This window comes from Periophthalmus magnuspinnatus, chromosome 7 (genome assembly GCF_009829125.3).
Source record: "Periophthalmus magnuspinnatus isolate fPerMag1 chromosome 7, fPerMag1.2.pri, whole genome shotgun sequence".
NCBI classification, from domain to species: domain Eukaryota; kingdom Metazoa; phylum Chordata; class Actinopteri; order Gobiiformes; family Gobiidae; genus Periophthalmus; species Periophthalmus magnuspinnatus.
The window spans coordinates 11,614,901-11,637,785 of record NC_047132.1 but is presented as its reverse complement, the minus strand read 5'-3'; the positions used below and the strand labels follow the sequence as shown (position 1 = coordinate 11,637,785).

The window sequence follows — 22,885 nt, the reverse complement described above, 5'->3', positions numbered from 1 at the left end:
GCGGAGCAACAGAGGCAGATTACCGTAACTGACGGAAAAATATTTAAATAGCCCCGTGCCTCCGCTTTGAGACGCCGTTTGAATTTACTTGAGAGCACGACTGGTTGCGGAGTTACGCTGCTGGAAAGTCCGCATCCGCGCTCTATCGGCAAGGATAGCCTTCGACGCTATAGGGTTAAAAGGCCTGAGCTGCAAAACAGCAGAATGATAGAAGTGACTTTTTCAACCCTCTACAGCTCTAATCTTTTCGTATTACAATGAAAATAACAAAATTCTTCACATTTTCGCAAAGAAATGGTCCATACAATAAATACTGAGCTGAAAATATACTGTTCCAGCTTTCATATATGTGTTGGTGAAAACAGGGCTTGATCGGCAAAATGGCGTCTTGAAAATAAGATTGCTCAAACATGAATCACTCCAAGAAGAATTTTGAGAGGGTAACTATAACATGGTTAAAAGTACAACTAAAATAACAAATCTCCCCATTTTTGCAAATAAATGGTCCATATGATAAATACTCAGCCACAAAATATAATGTCCCATTTTTCATATACTGAACAAGAAATTGATTTCATACTTATCAGGCCTACAAACATGAAACAAGGGGCCTGGCCAACTTGTCTCCATGGAGACAGTCAAGTTTAAAATAGAGGTTAAAGAGATGATATCACAATTTTTTTTGAATGAGTGGCAACACCATGAGTGTCAATGGTGAGTAATGGCATTTTCTCAAAACACTAAATCTAAAATTTGAAAGCGCAGCTAGAATCTGAAAACACCCAAAACAACGTATAACCATGTTTTATAAGTTTCACTTTCGTTTCTGACGCTCTGAGTCTCCCCCTCTGCTCTATGTGTTAAGTCACTCCCCCTTCAGAGCACTATCACAGCACAATCAGTATGTATCCCACTCTACTGCACATCACATCAGGTCTGTGAAGTTGCTGTGTACAGCTTTAAAAACTGTTTGATTCTGCATAACACTGCCTCTTTAACTCATATAGATGTTTTGCAGTGTGGAAAGCTTTACAATGGAACTACCCGTCACATGTAAAAGTAATGGGCCCATGTTTCCACTGTCTTAAAGCTCTCAAACCCAGAGACGTTTAGTTTGGATGATAAAATATTCAAATTAACCTCTTGGAAAAACTCAGACAGGTTTGAGTTTGAGGAAAAGAATACACTGAAATAAAGCAGCTGTCATAGAGATTAAGTGAGACCACCGTGAGCCTGGCACAAGGTACAGACAGGGCTAAAAACAGGCTCCCCACAGGTTTACACTGAGACTACTGTGGCACAGGAAATCCTTATTGGAATAATATGAGTGAATACAATGTTTTGGGGAAATATATCTCTTATTACCATAGACTGTATATATAAATGGACATAGCTAACCTGCTAGCCACAGCGTTCCAAATAGGGCGCGCTTTCGGCTCCATCGGCTCTGGCTCCAATTGACTTAACTTGAAAAACTGTGGCCCGTCTCTCTGTAACTGGTGTTTTTATTTTGCTATAGCATCCGTAAATCAAGATATGAACATCAATAACAGATGAATCAGGTGCCTTCTTTCCCCGAGGTTGCTTCCACTAGTGTTAAAAACAGGTTTGATTGACAGCATTGCTAAGCGCCCGCTCCCTGCTAAACTTGTGGTGCAGGCGGGAAGGGCCGTTACCTTCATCAACCTCGCTCTGGATTGGCTTTTTGGTTGCTATGATACAATGATCTTAATTTAAGCCGAACTCTATGGCTGACGTCACACTCACTTAGTCCACTTCTTAATACAGTCTATGGTTATTACTCAAAGTAATAAAAAAAAGGACTGATTAGAGAATAATAACAACAACAACAACAATAATAATAACAATAATCTCAAAGTGCTACAGCAGGTTAGATTAAAGAAAACATATTGCGCTTGTGTGTGTTCTATAGTTACAATCTCTGACACCCGTGGATCATTGTTATAATTTGCACATTTTAAATCTCATGTTCATCTAAAATATCTTGAGAAAAAAATATCACTGAATAAGAAAATAAAATCGGACAACGAAGTGTGTACACCACAGTGGGTGTGTATCGATGGAGGTGAAAACGGGGGTTGATAGTCAAAATGGCGTCTTGAAAATAAGCGATTAAAGGTTACTCGAACAAGCTTGAATCACTCCAAATACAACTTCAGAGGGTCAATGGGATGGAAACAACTGTAACATGGTTAAAAGCTCTGAAAAGTCAATTTTTGCAGAATAAGTCTGCTTTAAGTCAGAGTTAAAAACAATTACATAATTCGGCAATAAAAAGTAGTAGCAGGCCTTTTTTAAAGACTTCCAAACTTTGCGGCGCTCTCAGATGCCAGGACTTTGGATAAGAACAGTAAGTTTGAGATGGGTCTATAGTTTACAAGGTTCTCAAGGTCCAGTGAGGGCTTTTTCAGATGCGGGCGGATGGGGAATGTTTTGAGGGCTGGCGGAACCTGGCAATCTTGTAGAGAGTTGTTTATAACCGCAATGACTTTTGTGCTGACGGCTGTGATTAAAGGGCCCAGATCACACTATTTTTTGATCTCTGTTGTTATAATGTTGCTTCCTCATCACAAACATACCTGGAGTTGTGTTTCATTCACAGATGTTTAACATACAAACCCTGCGTATTTAGGCTGAGTTCTCTCAAGCTGAAAACACTCTGTTCCACCTTGTGATGTCATGTGGTACAGGAAATGCTTCACTGTGTTTTTACCACTACCACTTCATGACATCACAAGGTGGAACAGAGCTTTTTTGATCTTTGGAGATGTAGACAGACTGATAATAAAGTGTTACTCAAACATGTGTGAATGAAACAAAACAAACAACTCCAGGTCTGTTTTTGATGAGGTAACAGCCTTATAACACGACTTAAACTCCATTTTGTGTAATATGGGATATTTAAATAAAGGTACTTCTATATATTTATCATAATCCAAAAACAAAGGTATAACAGTTTTTATTGATGCTATGTTGACGACATCAGCTCTTAAAACATTTTTTGGTAGTGTTTACTAATGTGTGCATTTTGTCACCATGGTAACTGCTGAACATTCCGTCATAGACACACCTGTAGAAACACTCAGCGTCACTGCAAAGTATCGACTTAAAATGTCTGAAATATAACATAATGATCCATGGGTGTCATAGATTACGCCTCAAAAGCAGACAAAAACACAATATGTAATCTTTAATAACTTATCCCCAGAACGCCCCTCCCCCCTCACCGTTCCGCTGGCTCTGACGTCGTAGAGTCGGCCCCACTCGTCCTCATGGCTGTCCACCATCATGGCGCTGTCGTCCTCCTCCAGGGTCCACTGTGCCCCCAGGTGTACCCTCACCTCTTCCCCCAGAGAGTGCATCCCTACAGCGGGGAACAGGCCCTCCGCGCTGACCCCTACCTCCACCGACCCCACCTGAGGCAGAGGAGAAGGCCAGTGATACATCCACCCTGACTTAGAAGTAGTAGTTATGTGATGTGCCTATATGCACAGGGTTTCAAGGAAGGATCAAATTGTAAATACAATTGTAATACAGTTCCAAATTAAGTAAAACAATTCTGGAAATAAATCTAATTGTGATTTTTTTGTAGTAGTAGTAGTAGCAGCTCTGCTTGTGTACAAGTTTCTCCATGTCCTAGCACCAAAGTACAACTTAGTGCCATATGAACCAGTCACACTCTGAGGACTTTAGGGACCGGCCTCCTGCTGGTGCCCAGAGTCAGGACTAAACCAGGACAAAACCAGGACAAAACCAGGACAAAATCAGGACTAATCCAAGATTAAATCAGGACTAAACATGGGGAATCAGCGTTTCAGAGTCTCAGAGTTTTCTGTAGTACAATGCGCAGGTAAAATGAATGAATGAGTATATGTATGAAGTTAAAACTCGTTTTGACATTCAGTTTCAGGGTTGAGCCTCCATTCTCTTTGATTTATTTTTTCCTTTTCCTTTCTTCCCTTATTATTTTCCTTCCTTTCCTTTCTTCCTTTTTCCTTTCTCTCTCCTTTTTTCCTTTTTTCTTCCTTTCTTCCCTCCTCCTTTTCTCTTTTTTTCTTTCCCTTCTCTTTTCCCTCTTCTCTCTTTTTTACCTCTTTTCTTTTTTTCCTTTCTCTTTTTCCCTCTTCTTTGAATACATAATTGGATAATCTTCCCCAAATTATTTCTGCCCCATACTCAAGCTAATACTATTTGTGTGCGTGTGTGTGGGGGGCAAGTGATGTCTAAAGTGCTTAAAAAGAAGGGCCTTTTGTGAGTATTTCCACTTGAGACGGGGTTACTGTCCCAAGAAAACCATCTCTCATCTGGCCTGGCCTTAAAAACACAGAAAATGATGGGGGGCAGAGTTAATATTTGAGCAGCAGCCGCTTTTGTAGTATCAATACCATCAATATCAGCAGCATCAACAACAACTGAAATTAAAATTACAATTATAATCTAGGGAGAAGAGAGAGGGAAAATGCTAAAAAAAAATATATATATATATATATACACAAAAAAAAAAAAGGAAGGGGAGAGTGTAGAGGTGATGCGTCTGACTATAGTATTGGTAATTATTATTTAAAGTTAAAGTATGAGAGAAAAACATTCCATTCCATTCCATTGTGAGATGTGACATGTTTGTTTTGATTTCCAATTTTGAAATATAATTCTTTTAGCTAAATGTAGTCGGCTGTAGTATCTTGATTACATTCTGTGCATTTTCCCATTTCTATTAAGTCCATTTTATGAAGTCTGTTTTGAGTATAGTGATATCTATGGATAGTTTTGCATTGTGTAAGTTGCATATTGATATTTGTGGTCATGGAGAAGATGTTGAAGAAGAAGTGAAATTTAAGTCCCATTTTGTATAAGGTATTGACAGTTTTGAGGTTATTTTCTTTGTGTTGGTGATATTTATGACTTTTCAACAAATGTAGAGGGTTGTAATTTGTTGATATCTAACTTAACTTTTTCTTTGATGAGGTGTTTGATTTGGTGGTATTGCAGAAATGGCTCTCTCCCAATCTTGTACTTCTGCTGTAATTCATTGAAAGATATGAATCTATTGCCTTCGAACAGGTGTTGTAGTTGAGTTATTCCCTTTTGTTGAGAGTTGTGAATCAGGATTTTGCCATAGTGGCGTATATTTGCAAAAAAAATATGTGCAGACTTGGCGATTCTGAGGGTTTTCCACCAGGATGTCAGATTAGTGCTCATTGTGTTATAATGAAAAAAAAGGAGACTTCTTTATTTTGTGGGGAAGAAAGGGAAGATCTTGGATTGAGGTTGTGCTGCATATGTGTTGTCCAATTTCTAGCCAAGGTTTTTTGTAATCTTGTTGCACAATCCATACATGTAAAAACGTTAGCTGTGCGGCAAGAAAGTAATGAAGGAAATTTGGTGCCTTGACGCCACCAAGTTGTTCAGCATTTTGTAATGTTGTTAACGAATTCTGGGCTTTTTGTTTTTCCAATAAAATTGACTAACAGATATGTTGAGTGTTTCAAACCAGTTATCAGAGTGCATTGTATGGATCATTGTAAATAGATAAGTTATCTGAGGTAATATTTTCATCTTATCAGTCCTAAAAGCGAGATTGGAAGGGGAGTCCAGCGTTGGAGATCTTCCTTTACCTTTTTTAATAATGGAGTTATTATAGTTAAGGTTGATCAGTTCTGACATCCTAGCAGAGATATTAATGCCAAGGTATTTTATATTGCCTATATGTAGAGCTGGATAATGATCCAGAGTGGTAGATTCCCTAGAGTCTTTGGTAAGTGGGAGAACTATTAACTTAGACCAGTTTATAGTGTCATTTGATATTTTTCTGTAACTATTAATCATTCTAAACGTCAGAGTCTTCATTTGTGTTCTTTGTTATTGATGGTAATACCATATATATATATATATTGCTATTTTCTCTTATTGATGCATCTAGTGGCTCAATAAAGATGGCGAAGAGTGAGGGAGAGAGTGGGCATCCCTGTCTGGTTCCTTGAAGGACATTGACGCTTGGGGAGGTGATTCCGTTGGTGATTATTGATGCCACTGGTGAACTGTATAATGTCTGTATCCAGTGGATGAACGACTCTCCAAAACCAAACCTATGTAACGTGTCAATTAGGAATTTCCATTTTACCTTGTCGAAGGCTTTTTCTGAACAGTTGTCCATCAATGTATAACTTGTCCACAACCAGTGTAGCTCATTTTTTGTTTTTCCTGTGTTCTTTAAGAATAGCATACAGTATTTTCCGTCTTTCGTTTATTTCAAATGGGAATTGGTCATTCATTCCAAATGTAGTGCCCTTCAATTCCTTTCCCTTTCCTTTATCAGCTTTAAAATGTTCAAAGCGGGCTACAAAGCAATGAAAAGTAATTTTTTGTGCAGCGTCAGGCGGGATTTTAAGGTGCACAGGTATAAAGTTTGTTATGACAGTTTCAGTGTCTTCTTTTATACTTTTCGGGATGCCTGTAAAGATTAGGTTATGGCGCATAGATCTGGTTTGTGTATCTAAGATGGTTTCCTTTTCCTTGATTCAATCGATAGAAACCTTATTTACGTTTTGGTTTATCTGTTTATATTAGCTGTAGAGTGCCGCCATGTTTGATCTTGACTCTGTGCTCCGACTCTCGCGAGACTCACGCCATCACCGTTCTCCTCACCAGCCACCTTTCAATGTCTTAAAAAAGTGCTATGTGATTAAGTAAACTTTACAGATATTTTGTCCTGGTTTCGGGTAAATATCTGTGTAATTACTGAGCCTATCCACATGAAACAAACGCACAGACTTTAACATCTCCCCAGCAAAAATTGAGGAAAAAGTGAATATTGTGAGTTTTTTACTTAATAAAATGTTTTGTTAACTCCTCCCACTGCCCTGAATGTTAGAAACACTCACCTCTTTGCCATTCTTGGTGAAAAAGACGTTTGCGACGCCGCTTTCTATATTGTCAAAGTGAATTCCACAGCCGATCCGATCTCCTCGAGAACATTTAGGACCAAACTGCTGTCCTACAGGATTTCCATTGTACAACCTACAACCACACAACAGATTACACCAAATTATTTTTTGTATTAAATAACAGTCAAACATGAATGGAACCTGTACTGTTTCACTGCTTCACAAGACACACACTCTGTAGGACGATGATTTGGGGGTCTACAAAAACAATGAATTGAATGAATAGAGATGCAACAATATAGAAATGTGACACCACGGTATTATGGGGAGGTCACGGGATTGTTAAGGTTAAGGTGCACTTTATTGTCCCCCTAGTGAAACTTGTCCTCTGACGTGAGTGGTAGCATGAGTGCTAGCCATTCAGCCACCGTGCTGCCTTCCAACAACTTGACACAGAGAAATCCAGGTATTGCTAATATAACAGGTTAACAGTGGTATCGAAATCAGTTATTTAGTTATTGTTTGATCTATGTACCTGTGCAGCGGTGAGTTTGTTTTGGTGTTGCCAAGCAACGTGCCCTCAGAGCTGAGGTAAGACGCACTCATTTGGGGTACTGTTCTGTAAATAAATGCTGTGTAAAACTTCTGAATCTGGACTGAGCCTCTGTCGTCTTTACCACAACACCTAGAGCACGACACCCAGAACACAACAAGCAGATCACAACACCCGAATCACGACGCCCAGAACGCGATGCCCAGAACATGACGCCCAGAACGCGACACCCAGAACGCGACGCCCAGAACGCAACACCCAGATCACAACACGGAGAAAACGCCAGAACACAACTCCCAAAACGTAACACTCAGAATGCAACACCCAAAGCACAACACCCAGAACACAACACCCAAAACACAACACCCAGAACGCTACACCCAGAATGCTACACCCAAAACGCAACACCCAAAACGCAACACCCAAAACGCAACAACCAAAACGCAACACCCAAAACACAACACCCAGAATACTACACCCAGAACATGACACCCAGAACATGACACCCAGAACATGACACCCAAAACGTACCACTCAGAACGCAACACCAGAAACACAACACTCAGAACGCGACACCCAGAACGCGACACCCAGAACGCGACACCCAGAACGCGACACCCAGAACGCAACACCCAAAACGCAACACCCAAAACGCAACACCCAAAACGCAACACCCAAAACGCAACACCCAAAACGCAACACCCAAAACACAACACCCAAAACGCAACACCCAAAACGCAACACCCAAAACGCAACACCCAAAACACAACACCCAGAATACTACACCCAGAACATGACACCCAGAACATGACACCCAAAACGTACCACTCAGAACGCAACACCAGAAACACAACACCCAGAACGCGACACCCAGAACGCGACACCCAGAACGCGACACCCAGAACGCAACACCCAGAACGCAACACCCAGAACGCAACACCCAGAACGCAACACCCAGTGCACAACATCCAGAAGACAACATGAAGCCGCATGAAAAGGGCTGAAGCTGTGACATTAAGCTGTTGAAATCCTCATTATTGGTCATTTCATTTGAGACAGAGTGAGTGCTTGTGGTCAGACTCACTTCCCGTTGTCAGCGTGATATGCCACAGAATTTGGGAGCCAGCCGGGCTGATGGTCCAGACGATAAAACCTCGGCACCAGCCCCACAGCAATGGTCCCTCGCACACCAGTGTCCACTATAGTGACCTGCACACAAAGATGAACGTTATTATAATAATGAACCAGCAGAGTCATGTGTGGAGTGAATGAATAAAACACTGCAAAGAGTTTTGGGCACCTTAAAGGCTCTGTATAAATCCAATGAATTATTATGTTACATTATTATATATTATTACTACACTCAAAAAGAATGCTATTGCTTTGCCTGGAATGTTCCACGGCATGGCAGTAAACTTAACTATCTAGGCTCCAACCCAGGTTACAGGTCAGATCTGTGGAGAGGTGACCTTACTCACAATAAGAGTGCATTTTTTTCAAGGTATTTTAGTCAATAAATGCAAGATTCCACCTGAGAATTCAGACTTGTCTCCAGCTCAGTTTAAGGTAGAGATTCTACCATGTTGTGATGCCAACCTATTCTTTAAACATTGACAAATATGTATAAAATCTAATCTCATATCTCTAAGGCTGTAAAAGGGCGCAGACGTTAGTGTTGTTATGATACTAAAATTTCAAATTCAATTCCGATACTAAGGAAAAGACTTGATACTTGATACAGATTCTGATATCACAATGATAATAAAAATACACTCTTTCTTTAGACAACAGAATGTGATTTTCAACATTAAATGGTAGTACTTCAATGACTTTAATAGACTTTAAAGCAGCTCTGTTTGTGAACAAGTTTCTCCATGGCCTAGCACCATAGTACATCTCCGACATGTTAGTGCCATATGAACCATCTCACACTCTGAGGACTTCAGGGACCGACTTGCTGCTGGTGCCCAGAGTCAGGACTAAACATGGGGAATCAGCATTTGAGTTTTCTGCAGCTAAAACCTGGAACAGTCTTCCTGATGATGTGAGACAGGCCTCTACTTTGACAATGTTTAAATCCAGGCTCCAAACAGTTTTGTTTAGCTGTTCACGTGTGTCCTTATATCTGTGTAATCCCTCAGTGGTCCAGGTAGGTTTCATAGTGGTCCATGGGCGTATACTAGTCTGTGTTTTATATTTGTTCTGATACAGCTCAAGATCATTCTAAAGATATTCAGGAAAAGTTCATTTCTGTCCTGTGAATGAGACTTTTTTTAGTATTGATACCTGCTTAAATTATATCTACTTACGATACTAGTTTCAGTATCGATTCTATCTGATTTTTGATACTTTTACAACCCTAAGCAAATGTCAGGCCCCTTTCACTAAAACTTCAGTGAAAAGCATTGAAAGTAGAGCAGATTCTTTAGGAGTAGAGGGAGCCGACACAATGACGCACGTGTACACTCCGGGCTGACCTTTGAAGTCAGAAAAACTCCAAACTTTTGAGAGATACTTCAGATGATGACAGCTTCCGTGCGTCACCACAAAACATAAAACCTGTGATTCCGATCGCACGGGGCCGCTCTTTAAAATGTCAGCTCTGAATGTGCGGGGCAGGTTTTAAAAGACAAATGTGAAACAGATCAAGGAGACGTAAGCAGAGCACAGTCAGGGTGAGCAGAGGATAGGGCGGAATGGCTCTAGACTGGAACAACAAGATCTGAGTATAGTTTTTCTAAAAGGAGTGCAATTTATATAAAGGTGATACAATTAATTATTTGTATCTCCTCATATTGATAGAGTATTTAGAGTAAAAAACACCAAACAAACCTCTTTGGAAAAATTACAGACTGTTTACCTGTGCAGCCAGATCCACGCACTTTGAAAAAACTTTACAAAGACGAGTGGATCTGGAGCCGTGTTCTGCCTCCCCGATTCCAGAGGGCGTGATTGTCAAGTGGATTAACCAATGAGAGAGACCCCTGCTCTGTTCGCACATTCACAGGACAGAAATGAACTGTTCCTTTAGAATTATCTTGAGCTATATCAGCGCAAGACACATAGACTAGTATACACCCATGGACCACTATGGAACCTACCTGGACGACTGAGAGATTACACCGATATAAGGATACATGGGAATAGAAAACAAAGGACTACGATTTAATGTTGAAAATCACATTCTATTGCCTAGATAACGAGTGTTTGTTATTATCATCGTGGTATCAGAATCGGTATTGAGTGTCAAGTCTATTCCTTAGTATCTAAATCAAGTATGATATTTTAATATCGCGATAACATTAGTGGTAACAATGTAGTTTGGACCTCTTTGGAAGTCTTTCTAAAAGCAAGATTTCATGATATCCATGCAGTTTCTTTTCTATAGATTATTTAAAACTATATCAAACCCCATTTGAATTATGCAACAGAAAAATCCTACCTTAAGCACTAAATACGATTAAAATATTAGGCTTACAAATAAATAGGAAAATAAAAATAGAAAACACAGAAATTAAAACAAATCTACATAACAAAATACACAGAATCGGGATTGAGTTTTGTATATACAGCTAAAACTCTTTTGTGCAGTGACAGAGATCATCGCCTGTCAATAGCTGAACGTTCTCACCTCAAAATAGCAGTTTCCTTTCGATAAGGGGACACCAGCCACGTAGCAACCGACCTCTTCAGAGTTTCCGTGGTAACTGGAAAGAAAAGTGTTTTATTATGTTAAATAGACACAAGAAAAAAAGATCCAGTAAACTATTATTTCAAAACATCTAAGGCACGGGAACAGAGATGTTGACGTTAGTGATGGATGTTTAAATCAGGCCTGTTCTGCAAAATTTACTTTTCAGAGCTTTTAACCGTGTTATGGTTGTTTCTTCTCATTGACCCTCTGAAGTTGTTGTTGCAGTGATTTGTAAATGTTTGAGGAATCTTCAATCGCTTATTTTCAAGAAGCCATTTTGCAGATCAACCCTTGTTTTCACCTCCACCTGTACACGTCCACAGTGACGCACACACTTCGTTCTTCAATTTTATTTTCTTAATTGGTGATACTCTGCAGTTTCACATAATCATTTTGGAACAAATGAAAAAAATCTGCTACTCACTAGTGTGATCTGCAGCTATCCATAGGAAGCGGCAACAGCTTCACGGCTCTTTGTTGTGATGACGTTTATAACAACGTCAGCTCCCATTGGGAACCACAGTTTCCCAACTAGGAACACAGAGGACTTGTTGAACGTTTGAATGTTTACATCTCATGCATAAATATATTTCTAAAGCTATTTGAGGAACCATCTGTAGAAATTATACTTTCTTATGTAGTTCCCTGTTCTTTTTTTGCATGCTGATGCAACAATGGAAATACCTCAGACAGAGAATCACTATAATGTAAAGTGTTGCTATATCACATTATCATATCAAGTTAGAGATCCCTATATTCTCAGACAGCTGAAGTTTTTTTTGTTTTGTTTTATGATGTCGACTGGGGTTCTGTGATTAACTGAATTTTAAATCATTTTAATAGATTCTGTCATTTCTAAGGATCAGTGTTCAGCTTTGAGTCTTTTTAATGGTGTGGTCTACAGCCAATCCTCTGTCAGTAAAAACATGTGGTTTGGAGCAGACGCATGACTGTGGAGGAAGAAATGTGAAGAAAATTTTGTGATAAATGGAACTGATTAAAAGTCTGTATGGTTTGGGTTAGGGTCAGGGTTATGGAATGGTATGTTCATTAACCATTTTATTTGTTTTTGATTTGACAAAGTAAAATCAAATATGAGGGGAAAAAAATCATGATTAATAATCTTAACTGTAAAATACTCATCCGCTAACAACAGTCATAATAAAGAAATGTAAAACTATAACCTCATTATGTCTACGGACAAAAGTTAAAAAAGTGTGTCACCACATAATGAAAAAGCCTAAGCTAATAACAAGAAGTACACACAGAGCATCAGTGGCGCTGAGCTGTATCAGAAAAAGTATAAGACCACACAGACTAGTATACGCCCATGGACCACTATGGAACCTACCTGGACCACTGAGGGATTACAAAGATATAAAGCAACATGGGAATGTAAAAGAAACTACTACCATTTAATGAGGAAAATCATATTCCATTGTCTAAAGAAAGAGTGTTTTTTATTATCATCATGGTATTGGAATTGGCATCGAGTATCAAGTCTTTTCCTTAGTATCGAAAAAGAGTTTATAATGTTAGTATCCTGAAAACACTACTGGTAGCACTGTAGTTTGTACCTCTTTGGAGATTTTCTAAAAGCAAGATTTGATGACAATGTAAAAATGTGTTCATTTTTAGATACTCATGCTGTTTTTTCTGTAGATTATTTAAAAATTATATCACACCGCATTTGCTCTCATGCACACCAAAATCTGTTTATAATCCCATATCTGGAGTTGCAAGATTACTTAAATGGCACATAAACTGCAAAATCTGATGTGAGTTACCAGAGGGACCATTATTGTAATGTTATTATTTTTAATAATATTACAACTCCAAAATGAGATGTCAATCAGATTTTTAGTGTGCATGTAACCACAGGGACTCACAGAGCTCCAGTGGCTGCTCAGACCCAGCCATACCTGAGTGTATCCCCATCTTTGAGGAGCCTGGTGCAAACTTCCTGTTGACGTGCCGCTTCTACATCACGGATCCTTCGCCTGAGATTCAGGAGACACCTCTGCTGCAGGGCATCCAGCTCATCCATCTGCAGGAACAAAAGAACAAAATCTGGGGTTCACTTTACAGATACAAGGGAAAGCATCCTTCGGGTTCTAACATGGCCCAGTAAAACTCTATTATAACAATAACTTATTTTTAAAATGAACGTTGCTGATTTTTAGGAATTGGGTCCTAGCAATAATTTAAAAATATCACCACTTTTTGGAACTACTGTGAAAAAAAGTGAGACATTGTACTTTGTGTCTGTTTCTGTTTCCTGTGGTTTACAGAATAAGAAACAATCATAAACCATCATAATAAAATTTACATTAAAAGAGAAGTGTGTAGAATAAAAACCTTTCAGTCATATGCACAGAACTAAACAGAACCATTTGGAGCCTAGATTTAAACATTGTCAAAGTAGAGGCCTGTCTCTACTTTGACAATGTTTAAAGGCTCTTCAAGAAAAAAGTGAAATGCTGACTCTCCATGTTTAATCCTGACTCAGAGGACTTCAAGGACCGACCTCCTGCTGTAGCTCAGAGTGTGAGATGATTCATTTGGCACTAACATGTGGGAGATATAGTTTGGTGCTAGGAGAGAGCTGCTTTAAGGTCTATTCTCATAATATATCATTAATTACAGATAAACAGCAAATTGTACCATGTGTCTATGAATGATAAAAAGTGTATTATAATGAATGGGTAATTAACAAAAATATTACATGACATTACTTTAGATTTTAATGTAAAAGCAGCTAGTATTTATTTGAATAACAAAAATCGTCTTTGTAACTATTATAACAAAAATACATATTATATTTTAAACTTTGAAAAGAAAATTTTGGACTAGCTCAACAGGAATTTATGAGTAGATTTAAGATAACTGCAAACTCCGTGGATAGTTTAATGTTTACTAGTTGCTTTTACAAAATCTGTCAACATCAGGCAAAGTGGGCGTGCTCCCTGCTTCTGGAGTGATGCTAGCCATGCTAGTCATCAACCCACAAACTACAATAATACGGTACAATTAATAGCTTAGCAAACCGTATAAGTTATATTAATGTAAAAAGGAACAAGAAAAGCATTTAAAATGTATAATATAACTGAACTGAAGCGCGATGCTAGCCTGGTTTGTGGCTAATCGGTTAGCATTTCCGCATTTAATTGTAACATATTTCTATTTACAAACGCCTTCATTTAGTGTTATTTACTTTAAAACATTGATTCGGACACATGTGCTTACCTGTGGCCTAACTGGACTTTGACAGATAATCCACGTGGTTTTGTTTATTCGCCATCCGCAGCTGCTGCTTTATAAACTTCACAAACTGGAGCTCGGCGCTTTCCAGTGACGTAGTTGAGGTTTTCACCTGAACAGCCAATCAGAGTCAAGCGTGAAATCTGGTGTCAAGACAGTAACCAATCAGCTGCGGCGTCTAGTGTTAAAAGAACATGCTAAGAGAATTACATCTGGCTTTAAAATGGTAAGAAAGATCTAATTTAAACATTACGCAAGTATTGCGCTATTTGAAGCTGTTTATGAAGCTTTTGACCGAAACGTAAGTATAAAAGTAATATGGGACAAATCAAAATGAATATTGCACTGTACTGGAAAAAAGGCATTTCTGGTCTGGTATTTCTTGCCAATTTGGAACAATATCTGGATGTGTTAATTAAAATTATTCAGATTTCAAATGCGCAAAAGAAATCTGATCATCAAAAACTTCTGATGACACGTGTCAGGTAATTTGTGGATTTTGGATTAACTGTTGTATTTTGAAGGCAAAAGGCTATAGGCTAATTAATTTTAAAATAGCTCTTAAAATGTTCATTGTCATTTGTGTCTTTGCCACATTAGTTTGGCCTTTTAAGTAATTTTCCTGCACAGGTGTGAAAAGTCAGAATGAAATCCAATCTCCATCCAACCATCAACCATCCTCCGCTCCATCTGACTCCCTCCTCTGGATCATCAGCTCTATCTAATCATCTCCTCTGCATCCTCTGCTTCATCTGACCCTGTCCTTTACATCCTCTACTCTACTCCATCAGACCTTCTCCTCTGCATTCTCTGCTCTATCTGACCCTTTCCTCTTTGTGTTGTGATTATGCCTTATACGAGCAGTTAATTACAGTCCAAGTGAAGCATTGTTGCTGTATATTTAGCTCTAGCAGCTTGAGCTTTCCCTCTGCTGTGTTTCAGACCTACACTTTAAGTTTATACGGCACAAATCAGATCATTATGAATGCAGTTTGATATGATTGGTATTTGTTTCCATGGCAAAATTGTTCTGAACAGACTGCAGATTTTTCTATGTGTCATGTGTTTGAACCTGATATTCAAATAACAGGAGGAGACCTATATCTCAGTCACCTCCTTCTGCTCTCAGTGCCAGCCCCTCTCTCTCCCTCACTCCTATCACCTCTTCTCTTCTGTCTCTCTCCTCCTCCCTCTCTCTTTCTTTCTCCTCTCTTCTCTCTCTCTTCCTCTGCATTCACATCTTTAAAAGCTAGTGTGTGCTGTCCCACTCTCACCTCTCTCCCTCTCTCTCCCTCTCTCTCCCTCTTTCTCATTCAGCTTTTTAAAAACTGACACTTGCTGTCTCTCTCCCTCTCTCGCTCTCTCTCTCTTCCCTCTCTCCTCCCTGCCCCCTCTCTCTCCCTTTCTTATTCACATCTCAAAAGCTGTTGAGTGCTGTCTCTTTCTCTCTCTTTTCTTCTCTCCTTCCTATCTCCCTCTCTCTCTTTTCCCCTCCCTCTCTCTCTCCTCTCTCTCCTCCCTCTCCTCTCCTCTCATTCACATCTTTAAAAGCTGGCGCGTGCTGTCTCTCTCTCCATCTCCGGTTGTCTGCTGTGGCTCTGCAGGACACTAAACCAGAGCAGTGCAGAGGCAGAGGACCACAGAGGGACCACAGAGGGACCACAGAGGAGACAGAGGGACCACAGAGGGACCACAGAGGAGATAGAGGAGACAGAGGAGACAGAGGGACCACAGAGGACACAGAGGAGACACAGAGGGACCACAGGGGAGACAGAGGGACCTCAGAGGGAGCAGAGAGTTGACACAGAGGAGACACAGATAGATCCTTAAACAGAAATAGCTCCAGCTGACAGTGACAGACCAGGTGGAGGATGCCTCTCTCCCACGTCTCTGCTGCTGTGCTGCTGCTGATCGCTCACTGCGGAGCCTGGACCGGGGCCAGCCGCCTGGGCCCCTTTAAGCTGTGCCCCTCCTGCAGGGACCCTCTGAGCTCCAGCCGGCCCACCCGCGAGCACCAGTCTGCGGGCAGCACCACGGCTCTGGCCCTGGGGGAGCCCTGTGGAGTCTACACTCTGAGCTGTGCCAGGGGTCTGCGCTGTGTGCCCCCTCCCAGGGACCACAGCCCTCTGCAGGCTCTGCTCCAGGGACGAGGCGTCTGCACCAAGGGCAGCCGGACCGCGCCCACCGACAAACCCCACCCTGCAGGTAAGAACACTTTAATAATGCCACAATACCCTTTTATATAGAGCTATAGACTACACTACACACACACACATACTCACGCATGCACACACAGGTAAGAGAATCCTCTACAGATACTCTAGATGCTCTCTGTACTGTACATGTGCGGCCCCCACCCGCAGGTAAGACAGGTCTGAATGCTCTTCTGAGTCTGTGATAATACTGTATAATAGTCTGTAACAGTGCTTTATATAGAGCTATATGCTCTATATATACTGTACATGCAGTACACCCCCACACTGCAGAGGGCTCTGACAGAGCTGCAGCTGCAGCATCACAGTTAAACACACATATGTGAGACATATTCTGCACATATGAGTTTAAATACCTTTAACCATGACTGGACAGTTATGACTCTTCACTGACAGGTGTGCACCTGTCTTTGCAGTCTGTCCTATCAGTGTCTAGAACATTTGTGGATGAGCATGTAACCCTGAACTCTGAGCTGTTGGTTGCAGTGACCTCCCCCTGCTGTTTAGACCCTGACAGTGCAATGCTCATGTAGTTTACACAGGTCTGTGTTTAAATGAAGGAATATCATTGTTAAAATGTCTTAAGTCTGTTGCTGTGTGATTTTTCTCAGGCCCTCATCCTTCACACGGAGGTGATCTGGACAAAGTAAGTTTCTTTATTCATTGACCTAGATATAATGATGTCTTCTGGATGTGTTGAATGTCAGATATGATGAGCAGGGCTTTACACTGTGCATGGGGCTGTTAATAGGGCTGTAATAGGTCTGTCTGTGTGTGTACTCCACTGGAGCTGTGCTGCTATGCGGCAGAACTAATTGAGCTCGATGAGGATCAGAAAGTTTTGCGTTGCAGAGGCAGATTTGTCAGAGCAGAGACAAGTCAGTGAGTCTGTGAGAATGACAGAGCAAAATGTACAGAAAATCACATATGGTTAAAGCGCACCGTCATCTCACACTCTCCACTGACCTGAAAACACAAGATTGTGTAACAAAACAGTTATATAATGTGTAACAGGACTGCAACATTGAATCCTAATGTCAATGACCACAATTCTCAAAATGCAAAGACCAGAAATATTGCATTATTCAGAGAACACAACATATGAACTGCTGATACAAGAATCCCATGCATTTCAGAGCATGTTTGTCGAGGTCTAAACTACAGGGTTAGCAGCTTGTAGAGACAGCTGGGGCTTCTTTTGAAATTATTTTGAAATGTGACTTTTCCATAAATAGACATTATTTAAGGTATAGATATACAAACATAAAGTTGATATGGTCAAATACACAGTAGTGCATCATAAATAAATCATAAATACAGTTGCAATATTTTTCAAACCTGTTCAGTATGTGATACACGCCCAGTCTTTCACACTGTCTCAATGAGGTGTTTTTTGGGGGGGGGGTTTCGGTGCAGTCTGAGCAAAACCTGATAGCCAAATCTGTTTATACCTTTACTATGCATTCATCAAATGCTTTTGAATCTTAAGGGGCTCTTGAACTCCCTATATTGCAACATGAATCTGAAAAGCTCCACTGTGTAACTTTTCTGATTGGGGGTCTGCTACCTGCTTGTTTCCATAAAAACATTATTGCTTTGCCTGCATTTCTCCAAAGTATTTTATTAAAAGTATCCATCTGTTTTTATTGCTAAAACATTCCTTGAAAAACATGCATTGTTACTGTAAGTGGGCTCGCGTCTCTGCAGATGTGACCTGTAACTTAGCCTGGTGTCATTTGCCTGCCACCATGGATATAGATAAGTTTTATGTTATACTGCGGAACATTCTAAGCAAGGCAATAACATTTCCATGGAGACAAGCAGGAGCTGGACCAAAAAAAATTCCATAAAGCCCGTTTAAGAATTCCAAACGTTACCTCACATCTCTCTACACACGTCTGCAGAGCAGTGATGTCACTTTCTCCCATTGCAGGCTCCGTGTCGCCGCCTCTTGAACAGCGTCCTGAGGGGTCTGGAGCTCATACTGTTCCAGTCAGACAGAGACATCTACATCCCCAACTGTGACACACGCGGCTTCTACCGCAGGAAACAGGTGAGGAACAACAGGGGCCGTTACAATGTGTCTGTGGGGCCTCACCTGCTTGTGTAAGTTCAGCTGTTCAGAATTCAGTCTTTAGTCAAAGTTATGCTCCTGGTTTGTTGCATCGGCCGATGCCACAGTAAGGTTACTCTATATTGTAAAGAGCATTTCAATGAAATCTTACCACATGTTTTAATTTGACTTATAAACGATAACTTGTTATGTGTTGGAGTAATTTACTAAAGATTTACCAAAGCAGTCATTGATTTAAATTTGGTTTAACTAATAATGACTTCTTCCTCTTCACCTTCTCTTAGGCTGGGCGGCAGTGGCTCAGTGGTTAGAGCGTTCGCCCACAAACCTGAGGGTTGGCGGTTCGATCTTAGCTCCGACTAGTGTCTGTACTACTGTCGTTGTGTCCTTGGGCAAGACACTTCACCAACTTGCCTCTGTATGAATGTGGTGTGCTTTGGATGGTGTGCTGCAGTGAGTCCATAATCATAATTAATCTAACCCCAGTGTCTGGTCTGCCCCTTTAGTGCCGCTCGTCAAAGGGCATGCAGCGCGGCCACTGCTGGTGTGTGGATGAGCACGGGACGCCGCTGCCCTCACGTGCTCCTGAAGAGGGCGCTCTATCGTGTGATGCAGAGTGACCCAAAGCTCCAGAGCCGAACCAGAGGAGAGGAAGAGGAGAGGCCTGGAGCAGGGACCAGGGACCAGAACAACCACCACCACCCCATAAGAACTACGTACCAGAAACCATCCTCTGTCCCTGTAGAGTCCAGAGGGACAGAGGCAGGGGACTGAGGGGATCAGGCAGGTTTGAGGTGTGGATGGATAAATATAAAACTGACCACTAACTGCAGGACTTGAGATGACATCACAACATTCTGCTGAGGCAGTTTAAGTTTAAATAGTTAAAACACAGAGTTTTGAGTTCTTGGATTTTACTCAATAGTTGAATTCATCAGGTTAAGCATTTATGAATTTACCTTTTGGATATTTCATAGCAAAGTACAGTGTAATTGATGGGGAAAACTGGCTCTGGCTCCCCCGTCTGGGCACATGGCATCATGACATTCTAGAATCTGAAAACCACAAATTGAGGCGGGTGATAAATTGTTAATTGCTATAGCAACGGCCCTGCTTTTTCATGATTCTGAATTCCATGGATCCAGTGATATTTCTGCACTTTTGTGGTTTATTTTACAGTCCTTTCACTTTAGTGAGATACTTCAACCCCATCCAAGACACTTATGAGCACAGATGGGCTTAATGCCAATTAATTGCGATAATGCCAAAAAGCTGTTGAAATATTAAGTTTTGTCAATATTGCCCACATGTAGTAACAATACAGATATTTTTCATTATAGTAACATATATTGCGTACAAGAAATACTGTTCCCTACCCCCATTTGAGAGAGGCTCATTCCACTGTCTGAATATGACCCCTGACCTCTTCCACAGACCACAGATCTGCCTGAATGTTCCACAGATGCAGTAACAGCGCCCCCGCCTGGTGACATGCTGCTTGTTCACATGATTGCACTGCCTTGGTGATGTTTGGTGATGTTTTGGTGATGTTTGCCTGGCTCTGACACTGCCTGCTCTTCTCAGTTGGCTGGTACTGTTATTCAGGTGAAGACCCGCCCCTCTTCCTCTCTCCAAAGATACACTGACATCAACTCAACTCAAACTCACTTTTTTAAATTTGCTGTTTATTTATTTTTTTTAAGTACAGATATTAGGGCTGGATGATTCATTTAAATTAAATTAAAATTGCAATTTGAATAGGAGCAGATTGCAAAGAATGGAATGATGACGACTTTAATGGTGTATTACATGGCTTTTCTGGTGTGAAGTCAGCCATTGTATTGGGTTTGCCTGGAATGTTCCATAGCGTAGCATTAAATACACTACGCTCATGACAGATTAGATTTGCTTACTGTTTATGTTGATAAGGGGTTAAACCTGGCCTATACTTTACCATTAGTGCAAAATATTTAGATGGGTTTACAGCGGTCCAAAGTGTTGCTAAGTGCCCACTCCATGTTAAACCAGAGGGGCGGATGGGAAGGGGGCATACCTTCAACAGCCTCGCTCCAGATTGGCTCTTTGGTTGCTATGATACTCGCAGTCAGAATTCCAAATATGGAACTTGGCTCCAAATTTGCCCCTATAACTGCTCTAGCCTCGATGAGCTTCATTTGACTGGAGCCGAACACTCTGGGTGACATCAGACTCACTTCTTTATACAGTCTATGATACAGGCCCTTTAAGGTGGAGGTACTAAATTTATTCAGCCCTAATATTCGTTTTCATTCATGATTTTGTCCCTGTCTTAAGTTCATCACATTTAATTCCACCATTCTCATTTTGTGTTAAACTTCTATAAATGTAAAGTTTATTTGTACATACGTTTGGATTCTGTGTTTTCACGTGTTGTAAAGAGGCAGATAAAACGCTTACGGCTGTTACTGTTTTCAAAAAGTTGTAAGGCATATTTTTATACATATATAATATTTTATATATGAAATGTTGATTTATTTAAAAAGCTACAATACAGTGCCATGTATTTTTATATTGTCAATAGTTATTTTTGTGTTATTTTATTTCATGTTAAAGGTGCTCTGCGGAACTTTTCTGGCGAGGATTCTGCCACCTGCTTATTTCCATGAAGATTTTATCATTTTGCCTGCAATACTCCACAGTGTGGCATTACACTTATCCACATACGTAGTGGAATGTAACAACGTAAATGTAGTAAACTGTTCTGTACTTTATCAAAATCACTACATTTGAATCCTAATAAGACCTCAAAATTTTACTCTATTAGTACATTTTTAAACAAGTGCTTAAATAATTTTACTTAAGTAGCTTTTTTTATGTGATACTTTTGCTCCAATATTTGTACTTTTACTTAAGTAACAAAACTGAGTACTTCTTCCACCACTGCACTTATCTGTCTTATATTTATTCATTTACCACTGTTTTTTTCTTATATAGACATAAGTTTAATGCCATACTGTGCAATATTCTGGGCAAAGCAATACAATCTCCATGGAGACAAGCAGGTGGTTAGACGCTCCATTGGAAAAGTTGCATAGTGCAGCTTTAACTGTTTCAAGAGAAGTTTATAACAAAAATATATATTCATTGGTTAAATCTAAGTACTGTACATCAGAGCATAGATGTCCAGTATTAGTTCTGTAATGTTGACATTGACACTTCATGATAATTATAATTTCAAGAGAATATAAATTGTTAAACTGTTATCGCTGTAGTACGTCTTTGGAAACTGTGTGTGTGCCGTGAAAAAAGCACAAAAAGATCTGATGTGTTTCAGTGTTAAAAATGAACAAGAATAAAAACATTATATTGATATTTCTGAGTGTCTCATTTCAGTGGCAGAATTTCAGGGGTGAGTAAAAGTATGTATGTTATGTATATGTTTAATTCATGCTTTTCATATTTCAAGTATATAAACTGAGCAATTTTATAATTTAATAATCATCACCAACCATCATCATAATTCAGAATCTATAACTTTATATTTATATATGTACAGTTTTGATTTTCAATCATTCTGCAATTTAAAGGGCCCATATAACACTGTTGTTTCCTCATCACAAACAGACCTGGAGTTGTGTTTTGTTTCATTCACACATATTTAACACACAAAACCTGCATATTTAACCTGGTTACACCTTGTGATGTCATGTGGCAATACAGGAAGCACTCCATTGTGTTCAGTCCATACACCTTCACTAGCATCATTTGGATGATTTCAGCCCTGGAAATGCCAATCTCTACTGAACTAAAGTTAAAAAGGTAGTTGTTAACTTCAAATCTACCATGTCATGACATCACAAGGTGGAACAGAGCATTTTGAGCTTTGGAGATGTAAACAGACTAATAACAAAGGGTTACTTGAACTTGTGTATAGTATGTTTTTGAGGAGGTAACGGCATTATAACATGACTTAAAGCTCATAAGAGTCAATTTTGTTTAATACAGGACCTTCAAATAGTGTATTGTATTTCTCATAGAGGGTTAGTATAATTTTTACCACCCATTTATTGCTCAGCACGTTTATTATTGATGGGTTTCAGCTTCCTGTTATATACAACATTTTGCAGAACTTTTTTCCCCATATAAAATATATATCCTGTTTTAATTTGTTAATCATTTGCAAGTATCAGTCTTATTATTTTAACT

The 22,885-nt window shown here is 39.9% G+C and overlaps 2 protein-coding genes across 2 annotated transcripts in view; one reads left to right on the top strand and one right to left on the bottom strand.

The window, feature by feature from the left end:
- The window catches only part of spryd3 (SPRY domain containing 3), a 51,597-nt gene extending 37,070 nt beyond the window's left edge, over window positions 1–14,527 (bottom strand). Inside the window, exons 1-6 of the mRNA XM_033969614.2 lie at window positions 14,399–14,527; window positions 13,075–13,199; window positions 11,090–11,165; window positions 8,543–8,667; window positions 6,903–7,038; window positions 3,249–3,437 (exon numbers count right to left, since the gene is read on the bottom strand). Of these exons, the coding sequence (XP_033825505.1) occupies window positions 3,249–3,437; window positions 6,903–7,038; window positions 8,543–8,667; window positions 11,090–11,165; window positions 13,075–13,199 (651 nt within the window). The 5' untranslated portion in view covers window positions 14,399–14,527. The remainder of the gene's footprint in view (window positions 1–3,248; window positions 3,438–6,902; window positions 7,039–8,542; window positions 8,668–11,089; window positions 11,166–13,074; window positions 13,200–14,398) is intronic.
- Window positions 14,528–15,980: 1,453 nt separating this feature from the next.
- igfbp6b (insulin-like growth factor binding protein 6b) lies at window positions 15,981–22,004 on the top strand. Its single transcript, XM_033969833.2, has 4 exons — window positions 15,981–16,618; window positions 17,238–17,272; window positions 18,560–18,679; window positions 19,207–22,004. Exons 1-4 carry the CDS (start codon window positions 16,285–16,287, stop codon window positions 19,318–19,320), a joined length of 603 nt encoding a protein of 200 aa, XP_033825724.1. The 5' UTR covers window positions 15,981–16,284; the 3' UTR covers window positions 19,321–22,004.
- The last annotated feature ends 881 nt before the right edge of the window (window positions 22,005–22,885 follow it).